A 19,069-nucleotide genomic window follows, 5' to 3' on the forward strand; every position below is an offset into this window, starting at 1 on the left:
GACCCGCGTGGCACGAGGCCCTTCTGCTCTGACCCCTGGCCCCCAGCACATTCGGACTGCAGCAAAACGTCGTGGGTTGGAACCTCTTTCCGAGCCAGCATATCTCCCTCCCCGCACGGCATCCTGCGGGAGCAGACGCAGAGTGCGCCCCGCACTGAATTTGCAGGCTCTGGTCTCTGGGCTGGGCCACAGGCTTTGAAGACCCAGGGGGTCACGGGTCCAGCTCCGTCTTTACTGCGTCCTCAGCTCCAGGGCTCCAGGCAGCAGGGAAGTGGATTTCAGAGAGAGAGAGAGATCCGGGGTCAGCCAGGCCCTGAACTCAGCCCCTCGGAACTCCACGATCTGCAGACGGGGAGGCACTGATTGAATCCCCCGGGAGGATGCTGGAGCCCAGGACGGAAAATCCGCAAACTTAGAGCAAAGATCCAAAGTCATTTCTACCTTCCCACAGGCCTTCCAGAAAGTCATCGCCAGAACCTCTGGGACCTGAGCGACTCCAGCCTTCAGGAACTCTCCCAACCTTCCAAGGAAACTTTCAGAAGTTTCCTTTTCTCTCTCTCTCCTCTATTCCTTGGACTTTCTCCAAACACCGGGCTTGTTGATTACTCTGCTAACTGCCCTTTAATGTCTAGGGCTCCTAAGGCCTGAGTATTTCTAGAATAATAATAATAATGAGAAGGAGAATTGTTATTATTAGGCTGAGGAAGGAGAACAGGATCAGAGGGTGGGGGTAGGAGACTGAGGGGGAAAGTAGAAATGTTGATGAAAAGGGATATTTCAACCTGTGTTTCAAAAGGTTTCAGTTGACAATTATCAGTAACCCCAACAGACAACTCCATTAAAAAAAAAAAAAAAGAAGAAGAATTTACTACTGCTCTTGAAAGCCGTTATTTTTTACATCGCTTTTAGGAAGATAGATGAACAAAACATCGCGTTTCAAGCCATTTTGATCTGTAATTGAAAGGCAGGATCGGTTTGTATTCTCCTACGGCTTTTACAGAAGTTGCAGTGATCCAAAGTCGGGTTGCTGTGTCAGAGTGGCATTTTTATTAATGAGAATACAAAAAGCTTGCATATTCTTAGCCCTGCTTGAATTTAGTTGCTAAGCAACCGGTGTATGGTAATTCATCCGCGAAATTTAAATCTTTGAGAAAGGATCGTGCATTTTGCTGAATGGTCGCCACGAGGAAAACAACTTGTGGGACCCGCAGCAGCTGCCACAATTGGGCCGCCGGCCGTGCCGGGTCGAGCAGGGACCCGGCCGCCCCACAGCGACCGCCACCTCCCCACCTCCGCGCCCAGTCCTGCCATCCCTCCCGGAGGGAAGCGGGTTTTTGGTGCCTGGCTGCCCTGGGTCCTCCTCCCCCCTCCCTCTTCTGACCCCAGGTTTTTGCCAGGGGCAGGCCCTACACCTGACCAAATCTCCTGCATCCCTAGGGCTTCTGAGTCCAGACCGCGAATTTCTGCGACCTCCTCCCCTCACACGCACCCAACTTGCTCACGGCACGCGCACACACGCGCGCGCCCGCACACACTCACACTCACACACTAGCGCATGCATCATGCCACCACGACAATAATGCCTGTTGCCCTCTTCCCAGACCCCTCTGAGGTCACTTCCAGAGCCGGCTCTTCCTTGAGGAAGACCGGACTCATCAAGAACGCAGCCCACAGCCCGCCAGAAGGCCAGGCGGCCGCGCTGGCCGGCAGTGACATCATAGGTTCCTGCTCGCCAAGCTCGCGCCCACATTTTAGGATACAGGAACAAACACGGATGTGAAATCAAGAATGAAAGAGAGAGTAATCTAATTAATAGGCCATGAGCCAGGCTAACAAAATCAAAGAATCTGATTACACAAGTACCCCTCTTGCTATCTCCGCTGCCCCCACCCCCAGCTCTTCCAGCCTGCGCACTATTTCCTTTCCTAGGCTGGAAAGTTCAGGATGCAAACGCGGAGCCCTCTGATTTCTTTACTGAAATCAAGATCAAGCCTACAGTGGGGTTCCCGCAGCCTGGAGGTCACATGGGTGACCTTCAGGCCCTCAGACCAGCAGCCCTGAGGAACTGAGATGACCAAATGACCTACAGAACTTAGAGGGCAGGAGAGGTGGCCCCACACTTCTTAATTGCATCACTCTTAAGAACAACAAGACCACCTGTACTGATAGCTTATACTGTCAGTAGCAGGACTAGGAGAAAGGGTTTTCTCCAGTCAGTTATTTTAAAAGGATCTAATTTTTTTAACCTAGCACAATTTTTTTTTACATCACCTTGCTTGTGGGTCACTAACCTCAAACTTCCAACTCCATTCCCCAACATAGATATCTGAGCATAGTCAGGTATTAGTTTTTATCACTGAAACACAGCATCTGTTCTAATAGGTGCAACCAGCCATGTGCATTTCATAAAAGAAAGAGATTTCTCTAATTTCTATCTTTCTGCCTTAAAAAAAAAAGGTCCACCTCCTAAATAATTAATTTCAAGTCTGCATCCAGTGCCAATACTTGTTGCATCCATTTTATAGTTGATTAATTACCCTGGAACTTGAGGAAACTAAACTCCACGTGGAGAGACTGTTTCTTCCCTCAATTTAGTTCTGAAAGCTACAAGTTATTGATGTATCTTACTCTATTTACATACAAATTGGTGCAAATATGCCCATCTCTTAAAGTGCATTTTTTATAAATTATAAAAGTGTCATTTTTGATTTAGCTTGACGAGGTTGATCATTTATTACAAAAATAAACGAATAAATACAACAATATATTGTTGCTTCCAACAGGATAAATACTTTACAAATATATAATTTAAAAAACAAATTTAATTGTTAAAATTATTTAAAATATTACACTTATCGATAAAACTATCAATAGTATATACTGCATTTAATATTAGAACCAATTATTCTCTGAATGTTGAAAACCATTCATACAAAACAGATTATGAGCATGGTAATGAGCAAACACTGGAGGCTACAGGGAAGCAGAGGGAATCTCTAAGATCAATAATGAACAGTTCTATTTTGGAACAAAGAAGTAGTCCTTGGCTAAGTACAAAAAAAAAAAAAAAAAAAGGCAGAGCAACAACAGCGAAGTGACTATTTTAAATACACCTTGAATGATTTATGGCACAGACTTGCCAGGGGAAGATGGTTGGATGAATGAGGAGACCAAGGCTTGGACAACTGATTAAGAGCCATGGGAGACTGTAAACTGCAAATGGGCCTAGCTTGGGATTAGCCAGGCTGATGGAACAGAACTTTGTCACTTTCCTTTGGGTCAGAAGGGGAGGAGGGGATGGGTTGAAATGGAGGAAACAAATGGGCACTTTACGAAGCACAAGACACTTGCGCTGCAAAGGAACACAATGACCAAATTCATTAAAAAGATCTGGTGATATATAACAATATTTTCATTATTTACATGTGTAACAATATAAGCCTTAGCACAAAACCTCTCAGTTATATCTGCCCTCTTTTGTTTTTCAACCATGAATTTCATTTCATAAATACATTCAAAGGGTTGATCAAAAAAAAATGGAGTGCAAGCCTTAGCTCACTTTATAAAATGCAAAATAATGAAACAAGATGGGCTTGCTTTCCCAGCTTCTCTTATTAAAAGTTACTCTGCTAAATCAGGGCTTCTTCCAAAGTAATCAGCAAAGTTAGTTTTTTTAATAGAAAACAGTATGAAATCTAATGTTAGCCTTTTTGTTGTCAGCTAAATCAAGTAAGCAGATATCTCCTAAAATTTTAAATAGACCCCATTCCTTGTCTAATCAACCACCACCATTCCTGTAGAAAAAACAGGATTCCATCTCACGTGCCAGTAGTATCCACCACTTAAAAACAACCTGCTCAATCCTCAGCTTTCCAGTGAGGACTTCTTCGCTTGCCCCTTAGACCCTCAAACAACAATGAACTTCACCCCCACCCCCACTTCAGGTTGTAAACTCGCTGGGTAGAGCCATTACAATAGCAAGAGAAATAGAAAACAAGAAGGCAAAGAAAAGTAAATTGTGGTTTCTTGTCTTCATTTTTTTCTTCTCTCTGTTTAATAAATATGGCCTTTTTCAGATTTCACAAATCAAAATGATTGTGATTTTTAGTACAATTTGGTGTCTAAAATAATGCAACCCAATACGCGGCCATCTGGCTGGGCTTGATTTATGAAAGTGACACAGGGCCTGTCTGGGAGAAATAACTGTTCCTTGTTGCTCTCACAGTTTTCCGGGTTTTTTAACCCCTGTATTCATATCACAGGGAGAGGGAGTGAAGAGGAGAGAAGGAAAAAAGTGAGTGACAGTTTAGTGAGATTGGGGGAAATTTGTCTATAGAGTCATTGCTTTATCACCCCTAAATACTTTTTTTTTTTTTTTTAAAAAGTACAATACATAGGGACTCCACTAAGCAGAGCCTTTATCATCTTTAGTATTCACAACCTGAGGCATTACACTTTCATTTTCCCACATTGTAAATATTGAAACATTAACTTGATAAATGTGACCACTATGCAGGATTTATCTAAAAAATGATCTAAAAAGCTAAAACTCCCAGCACTAGTAAAGAAGATATAGAATCATACTGGGGAAAGACAAAAACACAGAAATGTAGAACCTTAAGTCTGAGCTGGTAGTTGCACAGATGGATGCAGTGTGGACCATAATCAGGATTTTAGAATTATATTCTTTCATTATAGGAAAAAACAAAAAAAGACAAAAAACTTAATAATTTAAATTTAATTACATATAGTTATTAATCGAAGTAATTGATATCAAAATATTTTATAGACTTATAAGCTATTCTTAACAACTATTAGTCTTCAGAAAAACAGAAAAGAGACAGGAATATGCTGGGGGAATGAAAAGAAAAAGAGAGGCTGAACTTGGGGGAGGGGCTGTATTAACCATTAATAACCAGTTGGCACATTTTTACTGATGATGTAGTTCAATCTTCCAATAAAGAACACAGGTATCTTCAAGAAAAGGGCTAGTATCTAGAGAATCTCACCTAAAAACACTAAAGACACCCACTAAAATTAAGGGAGAGGAAAAAATCGTGAAATTTATGGATTAACAAGAAGTGATTACTATGTTAAAATACTAGCTGTTTCAGAAATGCCTATCCTTTACTCTAGATTTCCAGATATACCTTAAGTGGAGCAGGCTCTACTTTCTCAATGCTATTACTTAAGGATTTTCATTAGTAAAAAAATATTTCCTAAAGAACTCTTTTCTTCCCACACAGTGTTTATGCATCAGACACAGACTATTTCATTCTAACAAATTTATTTTCTCGATCAGCTCTTACGGAATCACTACTCAAATTAAATTACAATCAAATGATCACATCAAAAGATACCCTTATTACCTAACAACTGTCCATATTTTCATTTCATTTTGATTTGTGCTCGTCTGAAAAAAACACGTAATACAAGATCTGGGGAAAAATAAATTACCGTTTTGCAGCAGTTCATAAGTATTCTGAATAAAATATTAAAAGAAGTCATTTAATGAAAATATAAAGCAAATATTTTTAGATCAACAACGGATCTAACAATTCTATATTGCCGTCTTTTGAAAAGTCTGTTTATTAAAACCTACCAAAAACACTGCTTGGAAATGGCAGTATTATATAATCACATCCACAGCACCCATTCAATCAAAGTTGGCAACGGATTGAGGAGAGAAGTCCAGAGAAGTGCAGCGGCTGGTGCTCAGTCTTTCTAAATTCCTTTATCTGAGTCAGTCCAGAAATAAAAAATAAAAAATATTAATAAAAAAAATATTAGCGGTGGAATCTTTAGGTATGATCCACCCCGAGTGGCAGCCGTTAAAGCCTGGGTTGGCGGCCGGGCCTCGCTTGGCGGCCTCGCAGGCTGGGCCCTCGCTCCGCGCCCAGTCCACCCGCCCGAGACCCGACTTGGCAGGGGCCTCTCGCCACTCCTCGGTGGACGTCCCCCTCTCCCTCGCCCATCCCTCTGCTCTTTTGCGATGTTTTTATTTCCAAGGTTACTTTGAAGATACTTTTGGCTTTGCTATTCAGTCTGTTAATTTCAGAAGCTGTGAATATTTTGTTTTCCTGGAGACTTTTCCCCTTCTCCTTCCCATTTCATAGTTGATTTTTGCTTGTTCCCAAATGACTTTAATATGGCCAAGAAAAATAGGGTCCCAGAGCACTGTGCCATCCCCTGATGAAACGCGGTGCCTCTGCTTTCTTTCAGGTCGCTCTCAGGAAAGAAAGTTTCCGTGGATCTGTTTAGGCAGCCCTTCTGGAGGGAGAAAGTGAAAGGAAGGGGGACTCTTTTGTTTTTTAAGAGGAGAGGACGAGGCAGGTGCTGTCCACCACTGCCATGTAGGTCATCTCAGGGTGGGAAAAACCTCACGAGTGCAGTTTTGGTGCGTTAGGCATCTTCACCCTTTTTAAAGAACAAAAACAAAAAACGAAACACCACCATGGTATAAATGAGATCTCATGATCGCCCCCTTTTTCTCTTCCGGTTTTGTTTGTTGTATATGTATATGAAACAGTCTGGGTATTTATTATGCTTTTTAATTTTTTTGGTCCCTCCTTCCTTGGACTTCAAAAAATGTCTCCTTGGTCTGTCTCTCCCTCATTTTTTTCCTCCAAGGGCGGGCATGCCTGTCTTTGGGCGGAGGGGAGGGCGGCGGCAGGGCCCGGGCTCAGGCCCGTGCGGCCCAGGTGCAGGGTCGGCGCGGCGGCGGCGGCGGTGGGGGCGGCGGCGGTGCTGACGGCGGCTGCGGAGGCGGCGGCGGCCCTCTTCGCGCTGCGCCCTAGCCTTCACTGCACGCTCGTCTGCAGCCCGTGGTGCGGCGGCGGCGTGTCGGCGCTCACGGTGCCCACCTGCGAGTAGACGTCGTCGGGCGTCTGCTGTTGGATCCCGGGCGGCGTCATGCGCTTCTCCTTTTGGCGCCGATTGCAGAACCAGACCCGCACCACCTCCTTCTCGAGCTGCAGGCTGTCGGCCAGGTTGGTGATCTCCTGCGCAGAAGGCTTGGGGCACTTCAGGAAGTGGCTCTCGAGCGCGCCCTTGACGCTCACCTCGATAGAGGTCCGCTTCTTGCGCTTGCGGCCCTGCGCCGCGATCTTGTCGATGCTCGTGGGGCTGCCAGTACTCGAGTCCGCCTCCTCCAGCCACTTGTTCAGCAGCGGCTTGAGCTTGCACATGTTCTTGAAGCTCAGCTGCAGGGCCTCGAAGCGGCAGATGGTGGTCTGCGAGAACACGTTGCCGTACAGCGTGCCCAGCGCCAGCCCCACGTCGGCCTGCGTGAAGCCCAGCTTGATGCGCCTCTGCTTGAACTGCTTGGCGAATTGCTCCAGGTCGTCCGACGTCGGCGTGTCCTCGTCCGAGTGCGGATCGTGGCTGTTGAGTCCAGGTCCCGCGCCGCCGCTGCCGCCGTGGTGCGGGGGTCCTTGCGCGTGGTGCGGGTGCGGCGGGTGCGGGTGCGCGTGGTGGTGGTGGTGGTGGTGGTGTTCGGCCAGCTCCGGCGTGTCCCCGCGCACCAGCCCCGGGTGCACCAGGCTCTGGGCGCCGCCGCCTGCGCCGCCACCGCCGCTGCCGGGCCCTGGGGGCGCACTCAGCATGCCGTTCACCGTGAAGCCCCCGGGCTGGGAGTAGAGCAGACTCTGTGGCGGGGGCTGCTGGCCCCCGGCCATGGACGGGAGGTGCGCGGCGGCGGCTGCGGCTGCAGCGGCGGCGGCAGCTGCGGCGGCCGCCCCCCAGCCCCCGGGGTGGCCCTGGTGCGGGGGTGGCGGTGGAGGTCCGAGGTGCGGCGGCCCGCGGTGGTGCAGCGCTGTGCCCGCGTGCAGGTCGTCGCGCCCGGCGCCGCCCTTCACGTCGGGGCCCTGCGGGGGTGGCGGCGGCGGCTGTGGCGGCTGCTGGGGGCTGCCGGCCATGCCCACGGCGCTGCCAGACCACGGCGAACTCGCTTCCACGGCGGCGGCAGCGGCGGCGGCGGCAGCGGCGGCGGCGTGGGGCAGGGCCGTGACCCACTGGTGCGCGTGGCTCAGCATATGGCCGCCGTTGCTGGCGGCCATGGCCCCCTGCATGAAGTCGCTCTGGACCATCTTGACAGAGGACGGGTCCCCCCGGTAGGCGCCCGAGGTCACGGCGGCGCTACCCGGCTGCATGCCGCCGCCACCGCCCCCCGCACCGCCCCCACCGCCGCCGCCGCCGCCACCCCCGCCGCCGCCAGCCCCTGCCGCGTCGGAGTGCACAATAGAGCCGGCCGCGAGCAGGCTGTTCCCCGGCAGGTAGGGGTTAGAAGCCGCCGTGGCCATGCCGCTCCGCTCCCGCCACCCCACCGCCGCCACCACCGCCGCCGCCGCAGCAGCAGCCGCGGCCGCCGCCGCCGCCGCCGCCGCCGCGCCCCCCCCTTCGCCTCCCGCCTCCTTCCCCCCTCCTCCCCCGCCCCCGCCCCGGGCCCCCGCCGGCCCCGCCGCCTTCGCCGCCTCCTCCTCCGCCGCCGCCTCCGCCCCCGCCGCCTCCGCCGCCGCGGCCCCCGGCTGCAGCTGCAAGGCCGCTCGGCAGGGCGCGGGGGTCGCCGGCCGGCCTTGGTCAGCAGCAACAGCAGCAGCAGCAGCAGGAGCAGCGCTCTGGGGAGGGGGGCTCGCTTCTCGGGGCGCGCTCCGTGGCCACCCCCTTCAGGGGGGGTCGTGGCCGCCCCCCAGCCCCGGCGCACTCAGCTAGCTCCAGCGGGCCTCGCCGGGCGGGGCGGGGACTTGCACTCGGGGCGCTCTCCTGGGGCGCGCGGGCTCCCGCTCCTTCTCCTGCTCGGGCAAGCGCGGATTCTGCCCGGCCGCGGGGCTCAGTCCACCTGCTAAGTGAAGGTTTTACGGGAGACAACAAAGAAAGAAGCTGTTCCTTTCTTCCTTAGCGAAATTTATGGGTGACCAGCAACCGGCCCGCTCCTTCCCTTGTCCGCTGTATTCTTTCCTCCTCAGGAACACATTTCACTCGTTTTCCCTCAGAGTAGTAAAACTTTTTTCGTCCTTGAAGGCGTGGTGATGCTGGCTGCTCGCGTGTGCGGAGAGCGGAGGCTGGCTCCTGCTCTCCCCTTCTGGTCCTCTGGTTTCAAGTTTTGTTCTGTCCTAGGAAAACTTCTTGCGATGGTGCATTTCTCTGAAGTTGCTATTGCCGGAGCTCTTGGTTGCCTCTGAAACAAGAGTCCTTTTTCATTCTCCTCGCAACAGTCACAGTCTGATGCGACATCTTTCCTTTTGGGCAGAAATTAGGAAACAAATATAACAAGGAAAAAATTGAACAGGAAAAAAATGATGTCGAATTGCTCTGTTACCTTGTTGCTGATGGTTGGGATTGGTGTGTTATTATTTTCCCAGCAGTTGTCTGGAGAAGGAGGAGGAAGAAGAGTGCATTGGTGGAGGTGGAGGTGTGTGTGTGCATATAGGGGATCCTTGATACACAACCAACTCCTGAGGGCACGTTGCACGGCTCGTAGAGTGCGCCGACGGCGGGCGCTGGCGCTGGCCGTGCTGGAGCAGAGTTGCAGCAGGAGCTCGCTCTGTGCCCTCGTTCGCGCTCTCTTTCCCTCTCTCACTTTCCCTCTCCCTCCCTCTCTCTCCCTCTCTCTCTCACTCTCTCTCCCTTTCTCGGGCGCCCGCTCTCGCTCGGATCTGACAGTTCGCTCTCTGTCCCTCCCTCTCAGAGCAGGGACTGTCGAATGTTTACCCTCCGCCGCGAGCGCGCACCCACCACCACACTTTCCCAAATACAAGGAAGTCGAGCACCAGGGCCCCCGCTGATTGGCTACCCGCTGCGTGATTGGCAGGCCCAGAATGACTGGCTCACGACGCGCGGCCCCCCTTCCGGCCGTTCCGATTGGTTGCTTTTTAATTTAGGCAGAGCGTCGTAGAAGCTGGAAATCTGTCGTACCCCAGCCTCCCTCCCCCTCGCCACTTTCCCCTCCCCGCCCCTCCCCCGCCACCCCCTCCGCCACCCCCTCCACCACATCTTAACTCTTAGTGTCCAGCCCAGAGGTTGGCGTTCCCTCAGCGGTTCTGGGCGTTCGCAGTAGGTCTGGGAGGGGGGAAGAAAGGGAGAGAAAAGGGAGGGAGGGACGGGCGGAGAGGGGGAAAGAGAATCAGAAGGAAAATGAAGAGAGAAACAGGAAAATAGCAACCTACCCACCCCACCTAGTACTGCGTTGTGTCGCCGCCCTCCCCCGCCAGAAATTTGTAAAGCGCGCGGCACGGATGTACCATTCAAGCTAATACCTATAGACAGATGTGTCCCCAGTGGTTTCAAAGTTTCCTCTTCCCTTCACCAGCCGGCCCCGATCTCTGTCTCGGTGGGGGTGGGAAGGGGGGGCTCGCATCGCCAAGAGCTTGGGCCGCGGCCACGCTCCTTAGAAATCCGCCACCGCAACTTTCCGCAGCCGTTGCGCGCCGGCGGCGGCCCCCTTTGTTTAAGTTCTCGGATGCCATCATCTGGGAAACCTGCAGCCCAGGACCAGCGCGGTGCCCGCGCGTGCGAGACAGACCGCTCGCTGCCGCTGCTCGCTCTCTCCCCCACCCCCTCTCTCCCTCTTTCGCTCTCCCTCCCTTCCACCCTCCCTCCCTCCTCTGGGATTCAGGCAAGTAGCGTGCGTGCCCTTGTGAGTTTGGAGGGTGCCGGTCAGCGGAGCCATGCGATTTATTTGAAAAGCAATCAGTCCGACCTTCCCCCATAGATTCATCGTAAGTGTATTCGACCCAATGGCTTTAAGGAATTCCCGTGGCAGCAGGAGCCGGCAAAATGAACCGAGATCCACTAGCCGCGCCCTCCGCTGCTCCACCGCTTACTCCTCGTGTGTGTGTGTGTGTGTGTGTGTGTATGTGTGTGTGTGTGAGATTTCAGTGTGGTTGTTATTAGTGGTGGGGTTTTGCTCTCTCGCTATTCTCAGGCATGGTGGTGCTTTTTTCTTTCTTTCTTTTCTGTCTCAGATGGGTGTGCGCTGTGGATGTGGCTGGCGGCGACAAATGCTTTCTCAGCTCCAGCCCCACTGAAAGAGTTAAGGAGGACGGGAGGCGGAGTGCGCGGGGTAGGCGAGAGAAGCGGGGGTGGGGTGGCGTGGGGGGGACGCGGCCAAGCGGAAACGCTGCACAGAGGAACCTCAGCGAACCAAGAAAAAAGAGAAAGTGGCAACGAAAACAAGGGCAAATTGAACCCTCCTCGGGGATTTCCAATGAACTAACCCAACTCGGACATTCAATAAATACATGGTTCCAAATGAGTGTGCGTTGTGTGCGTGCACCCCGCACCCCCAGCTGCGGGTGCGCCAGCCCTGCGCCCGCAGCCGCCTGCCTGCCTGCGTCTGGCAGTCCCGAGCCTGAGCGGCGGCCCAGGACGTAGATATGGGGCGGCCGGTGTGCTCCGAATAAATTGTGAACGGGCCTCCAGCCCTTCTTTCCCGATGCCGAGCGCAGTTAGGTGAACTCAGTTAAAGCCGGAGCTCTCCAGCTCAGCCGCAGCTACGCAGCCTTTGCGTGATCTGAAGATTAACAGTAGACGCCTAGAATTAATTTAGCTTCTTGTCCAGCCCCTGCTTGCCGGGTGAGATACCATCGTAGGTAGGTTTTAGCAAAGCTATTATTGCCAAGGTATAGATCTGAAAGGCAGTGGTAACCAAACCCCAAACAGAACGGATTTTTTCCTCTGGGTCCCCCAAAGGTTCCTTTTTATATTTATGTATGCGTATATGTATATATAAAAGATGGAACACAGATTTCATTGAATAAATCTGAGATCTCCAGGTGCAGACGTTTGAATAGTCGGTGCCAGCACCCCGTGTTTTCCTTTCCTGCCGATTTTGCTTGGATCCGGCTCAAAAACCGAGAGAGTCTCGTGGTTTTGTTTACACTGAATGGGGAGGATAGGAACAGAGCCATGGGGCCGCCTTTCATTAATATACAGTGAGGATTTTGTCTAAATTACTGCTATGAATTTCACAGTACACGCTTTCAAAAGCAGTCTCAGGTGGCCTGATGAAACGTGATAGCGCCTCTGCAAACAGATCCACTTTCTTTCTTTTCAAGGAGGGTGTGTGCGCGTATGGGATGCCCCCCAAAACGCTGTGCTCCTCGATAACAGAAATATACTTCTGTTCCGAGGTCTGTCCCCTTCTTCCTCCCCCCTTTCGTCGTACTTGGTTCTTGAATCGCTCCCGGCACCCCCCTATGCCGCCCCACCCCATCCGCCCCCCTCCCTTTGCGGAGTGTGATTGTTTTGTCTGGAAAAAAAAAATCCAAAGTATATAACAAGGGGAGAACAGTTAGTGCTGATTTTCATTTGCATACATTTTCATATATTTTGGTGAAAATAATAGACTAGTGGAGAGCTGGGCTTAGAGGCGTCAGTGTAAAGGGAAGGCTAAGGATGCGTCGGTTCTGGAGAGTTGAGAATATGCCTTCCCCTCCGCCCCCACCCCAGTCCTCTTATTTAAAAAAAAAAAATAAAACATCTTCTTTTATTTAAAAATCTAACCCTGGAAGTTTTCTCGGTAAGTGTTTTTCATTTTCTTTCCCTGCTTTCTCTTCTTCCCCTCCTTTCTGGCGTATTTATTTATGTTCTTGTAGGTTTGGGAGCTTATTTTCATTGCTTGGGACAAGAGAGGGTTCAGGGAGCAACTGTGGGAGGTAAGGAAGAGAAGGTGTGTTGGGGGGAGTAAAAAAAAATCCAACCCTGCTAAAATATTACATAAAAAGATGGACTCATTCCAAAGCTCTACACAGCAAGGCACTTTACTTTGGGGGGAAGAGGAGAGTGCTATTCATTTTAATTGTTGATCTGTTGATCGTGAGGGAGAAAAAACACCCTGGAAAAGAAGTGATTATTAAGCAGGCAGTGTATAAATATTTCTTGTTTTGGAAATTTTTTCTCCCCAGAGAATCAGGACTAGAGGGGAAGAAAGCCCCTTTCTGTAGCCAGTGGTGATGTCGTGAACTGCGTGTGCCCGCTGGGATTGGGGTGGGGGGACTCATGCTGGGAGCAGGAGGATGGAGTTGGGGGGGGCTTGGCAAAGGGAGGGCAGAGAGCTGGGGAAGGAGGAAGCGAGGCAGGAAGTCAGGGCACCCCTGGTTAATGCTGTGTCTGGGGAGCAGGCGGGGAGCTGCAGCCTCCCAGCTCGGTAGTGAAAGCCCATCAGAAAGAGGGTGATCAATCAAAACTAACCAGGACATCCCCACACTTTATTCCCAAAGGAGGCTGGAGCTTTAGCGGCACAAACTAGATTTTACTTTGTTTTCCATTTTTGACAACCCCACTCCACTTGCCCCCTCCTCGCCACTGTCCCGGCGTTTTGTAAAAATTGAGGGTGCAGTTACTTGCTAGGTGCAGTTAATTAGATAAATATGGCTGGAGGAAATAGCTAGGCCCCTGTGAGCACCTTACCTTGGTGAAATAGGCTGGAGAGGATTTTAAAAGCTTCTTGGTTTTGTTCTTTTAAAGGAAGCGGCGTCTGGGGTGATGAGGGGGAGAATCAAATGGCTGGAATTTTATTGCACTTTTGTACACAGAACACCTTGCAATTTAGAATTGGTAATTTATTTGGAAACAGTTGATGCCAAATCAATGAAATGGTTTGTAACGAGGGAGGAAGAGGTTTAAGTTGGGGAGGGGGGCAAGAATCGCCAGTTTTCCATTCCTTGTTTACGTGCTTGGCAGCGTTGCTTTTGACTGGGGTTAACTCTGTGTGCTCCATTGGACCAGATGCCATATAGAGCTGCTCCCTGAAGATCATTTGTTTCCTTGATGGGGAACATTTCTGAGCAGAGCGTATTGGTTGCCATAGAGAAAGAAATAAAAGGAAGAACACTAGTCACATTAAGCTATATGTTTGTGCACTGGGCTTTAGATAAAAGGACCTTGGTTCAGCCAAAGAGAAGAAGCCAAACTAGAGATTTCTAGTGCCACTAAAACTAGCTTTATTTTGTTTTGGACTTTTACAGTTGAAACATATAAGCTAATTTTATTGGTTGTTGTTAATTTTATATGACACGGTTTACTGAACAAAATAAACTTTGCTCAGGAGTAGCACTATTGACTTGTCAGCAGGGGGCGCACTGACTTGCCTCAGCCGGTACTGAGTAAAATGTAGCTGTTTCAAAAGCAAATCTACTCTTCCAAACTTGCCAAAGGAACAAACACCCCTACCTTTCTATGCATATTCACAACAAGGAGTGAATTCATTGCATAACACGGGGTTTTAAAATATGAGGACAATGACTTCCCCATCCCCCCACCCACCCATGTCTGTGAAATGGTCCAGAAAGAAATACAGTTCAAAAACTATTCCTCCATGTCTCTCAGTGAAGTGTATATAGAGCTGGAAAACAGAAATGGGCTTTCAAAGCAAGAACCGTTTTTAAAAATTATTATTAAGAGTATTTGATAGGCTATTTAAGAAGCTATCTTTCGGGTCGTATTTTTTTTGGGAAATAGTCAAGAAAAATGCATTCTAAGGTATTATCTGTTAAATAATGAATGTTCTTCAACCTGATACATGCTTTGACTTCTAAATAAAATTCAAGGTCTGAAGATTTAGTTGAAGTGCCAAGGATCTCTTTTACTCCATTTGCTATTTAGTGGCTACTTTCTTTTTTGGTATGGCTATGGTTTTAGAAAGATTTTGGATGTGTCTTTGAAAGGCTTGCTAGGGAAAAGAAAATACAAAATAGCCATGGGTTAGAAGGCTTGAAACTTTTTAGTACATTACTTAACCCAGTTGAAGAAAAGTTTCAATCTAGCACAAGGTTCCCCCCTCAAAGATTTTTAGATACTGCTACTGAAGACTGAATTTTATTGTGGTAAAGGATGAAAAAGATATGTGGAAAACTTCCTAAAATAGTGAAGGGCAGATCCTGGCTGGTTCTGAGGAATTAGTCTATTTGTCACTAACAATTTTCACAAGGAGATTTAGAGAGCGTGACCAAGAAAGGGAAGCCAGGAGTGACTGCAAGTGAGAAGCTGGCTTCCACGGTTCAGTAGCCGAGCGCACCTGTGAATGTGTCACAGAGCCTGTTTAGTAAGGGCCACATTACGTGATGGCTCCAATGTTCCTGTGCAAGAGGGGAAAAGGTACCTTATTTTTCTAACATGGCTCTAAGACAACCAGGTTCCAGCCAGGAGAAGTTTTTCTTTGAAGCTAACTTTAGTATGACTTACTAAATCCAAAACTGACTGGGTTTGGATTTAAGTGGTACATATTCTAGGAGGGTTGAAAGATTATGGGAATAAGATAAGCAAAGGGGACACACTCAAACATTTTCATTCCGTGATTTTTACTCTTGAGCTCTCAATTTAGTCAGAAAATACACTGTCAGGTTTGCGCTAATAAAACAAAGTGGAGAATTGAGGAAACTGTAATTTGAGCCCAAACATTGCTTTTTCTTCAGCTCTTTGGACATTTTAGACAAAAGACTTCTGGGGGAGATCCACATGAACTGGACAAATGTCTCAAAGCTCTAACTTACTTCACACGCCCAGAGTTGCTGAATGCCTTTAAACATCATTAGGGAGCAAAGAAACTTTTCTGTTCAGCCAGACGCTTTGGAAAGCACTGGTGGAGCAATCATTATATATACTTAAAGCATAATTTTTTCACGCCACTTTTCATGAGATCTGTGATTGTTACTGTCTAGGCTGCTACTCACTTTCCTTTTTTCACAAATGTACTTAAAAAAATTAAACGGAAAGAAAAAATGCTTGCCCCTTACGATAACTATAGTCCTAGGTTCCTTAATGTAAAAGAAGCAGAAAATAAGAATTCTGGGTAAAGCAACAAGTTAATTTGAGAAGAACTGACATATATAGAGCCAGCTTTAGTATTCTATAATGATTTGGGGGTGGAAATGATCAAGCTGGGTATGAATTAAGATCCAAAGTGCTGGGCAAAGCTACAGAGTTTTAATTGTTGGGGATGGTGAAATTGCTTTTGCCAAATGAGAGAATGAAGAACATTACCTGGGTCAAATGTACACAACTCAGAGTGGATATTTACTCATTTGCTTCCATTTGAGCATGGTAAGGTGCTCTGATACTGCTGCAGTTTGGAAGCACATTTACCATTAGCATTTACAAATTAAAATGTTAAACATACTCACAACCCACACACTGTGTGTTATATACAAAGGGGAGGGCTCTTCCACGGTAGCTTTTGGGTGGAAAAGAGTATTCGTTGTCTTGGCAGTGGATAAGTTGTTTTTTGGTCTTGTTAAGTTTTTTGAAGGGTACCCATGCTTTCCTCCCCCGAGTTCTTTGTATCACTTTGATAACTAACTGATTTATCTGATCTGTAGGAAAAGAGAAAGCATTTGGTTTTTTTAAAAGATGGGTTTGAAGGAGTAATTATAAATTCAAAGACACTATGATTTCTCACCCAAAAGCAAGAAGCTTTCTTTCTGATGCTTATAGGATAGCTTTAAACTACAGGGCATTTCAAATTGTGGAAAACAAATTAAGAAGGCATAGTAAGTTGGTAATCGAGTGCATGCTTTTAAAACAATCCATTTCCAACAGTTTGCCCACTGTAGCTGCATGCGTGCACCTGACAAGTCTGGTAATGAAAGCCACCAATCGCTAGGGAAGCTCGAGCTGACACAGTGTGATGGACTATTTTTGCCTGCCCCCTCATCACCCTCCCTGCATCCCCCCAATGTAATGGTCTTCTTTGAATTTAAATTCATAGGGCTAGGTAACACAGAGTCCAGATGATTGACCAGAATGATGATGATGATTCATTAACAAAAAATGTGGGTATGTCCTAGCTAGAAAAATATTCCAAGGTCAACTTGGTGGTTTTCTGTGTGTTATTTGTGTGTGTGTGCGCGTGTGTGTTTAAAAAGAAAACCCAGAAATATTAACTCAGCTTTACCAAAGGAGTGGCTAGATTTTTTGAGCTTGTGGTAGTCTTAACAGAATTGAAATGCTTGCTCTCTCTTGGGGACACTCCCTACATCAAATATTCCCTATACATTATACAGCATCTCCTTTCTGGGTTGGAACCAGTCGTCTGGAGGTGGATAAGAGAGTCATTGTGGCATACCAGAAAACAATTCTTGCACTTTGGCGCCTCTGGTTTTTTTTTATTAGATTTTTTTTTTTTTTGACATTTGAACTTAGCTATTGTCTAAGAAGCTGGGTGCAGATTGCAGCGTGTCAGGCTGAAGGCTGCTCTTTTTGGCATTTCCCGCAAACGGTGCTTCTGTGCTGTCTTCTCTCGAGTGGATGATGAAGCTTCCACTTCACTGTCTTGCTCCTTCCGTGGGCCCTAACCCATCCTGGTGCCCATCCTGGGCAGGCCAGATTCAGGGGTGTTTTTAAGAAAGTGTGGTTATTGTTGTTCACCTTAAAAATATAGTATCGAGTGTGTTCATTGATATTTGATACTTCAAATACTCCATGGTTTGCAGCAAGATAATTTCAGTACTAAAATATCTGGTAGTGACTTTGGTGGTAGAATTAAGTGACCTTGCTCATTGTAGCTTTATGCAGCTCGGGTTTGTTAGTCCCAAGTTAAAATTTATGTGTCTGATATTGCTTTGAACACTCAACTCTCTCCCTAAATTTTCTGTAGGGAGCCTGGTTACTTAATAAAGCCCAAGGGGAGGATACCAGGCTTATAGCGGCATTGGATAGACAATCAAATGTTAATTTGGTATTAACTCAGGGTGCAAAAAGCCTCCAGAAGTCAAGGCATATATTGTTCAAATACTGTGGGCTGTGTTCCCTTTATTTTTAAGTCACATCACAAAAACAAGTAAAACTTCACTTGGAAAAACACTATTAAAATATCCTAAATTCGAAAATACTACGATTTTATTGGAGGGGTCTGGTAGCGATTCCTTTTTAGGGCTAGAAAGTACGATTAGAACTTTCCCCAAAAAGGTTTGCCTTGGAGACCCCAGCGCTCAAGGTCCCTATTCCAGAGCAGCGGGGTCCTCCTTTTGCCCCCTCCCCATTCCTGTGATCTGTGGGCATGAGAAGCGGCTTCTCCCAAATCAGCGATTTGTGGGGCCCCAGGGCTAAGCTCGGCTTTCTTAGATCGCATTCTAACGGCGTTTTTATTTTATTTAGAGCACAGTTTGCATAATAAAATTAAAAGGCTCCCATTACTCCCCTTTTCTCCCTGAGCACTGCCCAGTAAGGTCTTTCAGACTGTTATTTGAACATCTAGAGCGGCCTTCAGAAGTCGAATTAGCATTGCTTTTCTATGGAAAAGAAAAAGGGAAAGAGGTAAAAAGGGCAAAGTGAGAAGCGGGTAAAGGAAAAGGAGGGAGGTGGATGAAGAAGGAGGGAGAGGTGGAGGAGATTGGGGACAGAAAAGGACAAGAGAGGGAGAGCGGGCGCGGGAGGCGTCGAGATAAACGCTGAGTCACCCTAACGGGTCATTGGGTACACAGGAGCGAGATGCAGCAGCCCAGGAAAACCCAGGGGCAAATCGCACCCCATATTCTGGGCCTCCTTCCCGCCCGGCCGTAGGAGCGCAGGCTTGGCGCTCGGCGCGGCCCGCTTGCCTTTGTCCCCAGCTCGGTGCGCGGCCGCGGGCTCCCGCGGCGGGCTTTGTTCCGGCGGAGCAGGGCAGGACCCCTCGCACCGCCACGTCCCCGCCCTCCCCGAGCTGGCGACGGTGGGGGTGGGGACTGCGCGACAGGGACCGGGAACAGAGGAGCGTCGGCGGGCGCCTCTGAGCCTGGGATTTCGTTCCTTCGCTCCTTTTCGTAATTGAGCTGTTCTCCCTTCGGGGAGGAGGCTGGGGCTGCGCGGGAGGAGGGAAAGCTGGAAGGGGGGCGCCCGCTTGCAGCCGGCTGCAAGGGCGAGGCGCAGCTCTCAGCGCGGGCGGCGGGGATTTATATTGTATGCATGTACGCACGCAGGGATGGATGGATGCATGTATGGATGAGGAAGACCGTTGAATTGGGTCCCAAGTTCTAAGTTTCCGGCTGAGATTTTGGCAGCTGCAGGGCGCCTCAGGTTGGTGCCTGGTTAACCCCTAAGATCCGCTCTCGAGATGCTTTGGGGCCGCGGGTGGGCGCTGTGGACACTCCCTGGGTCG

General features: G+C 48.8%; 1 protein-coding gene across 1 annotated transcript; it reads right to left on the reverse strand.

The window, feature by feature from the left end:
• Positions 1–6,800: 6,800 nt before the first annotated feature.
• On the reverse strand, positions 6,801–8,300 carry POU3F3 (POU class 3 homeobox 3). Its single transcript, XM_069494969.1, has one exon. It carries the CDS (start codon positions 8,298–8,300, stop codon positions 6,801–6,803), a length of 1,500 nt encoding a protein of 499 aa, XP_069351070.1.
• Positions 8,301–19,069: the final 10,769 nt, after the last annotated feature.

This window comes from Eulemur rufifrons, chromosome 19 (assembly GCF_041146395.1).
Source record: "Eulemur rufifrons isolate Redbay chromosome 19, OSU_ERuf_1, whole genome shotgun sequence".
NCBI classification, from domain to species: domain Eukaryota; kingdom Metazoa; phylum Chordata; class Mammalia; order Primates; family Lemuridae; genus Eulemur; species Eulemur rufifrons.

Coding starts and splice junctions, on each gene's coding strand:
- POU3F3 (XM_069494969.1), bottom strand. CDS start 8,300: ATGGCCACGGCGGCTTCTAACCCCTACCTGCCGGGGAACAGCCTGCTC.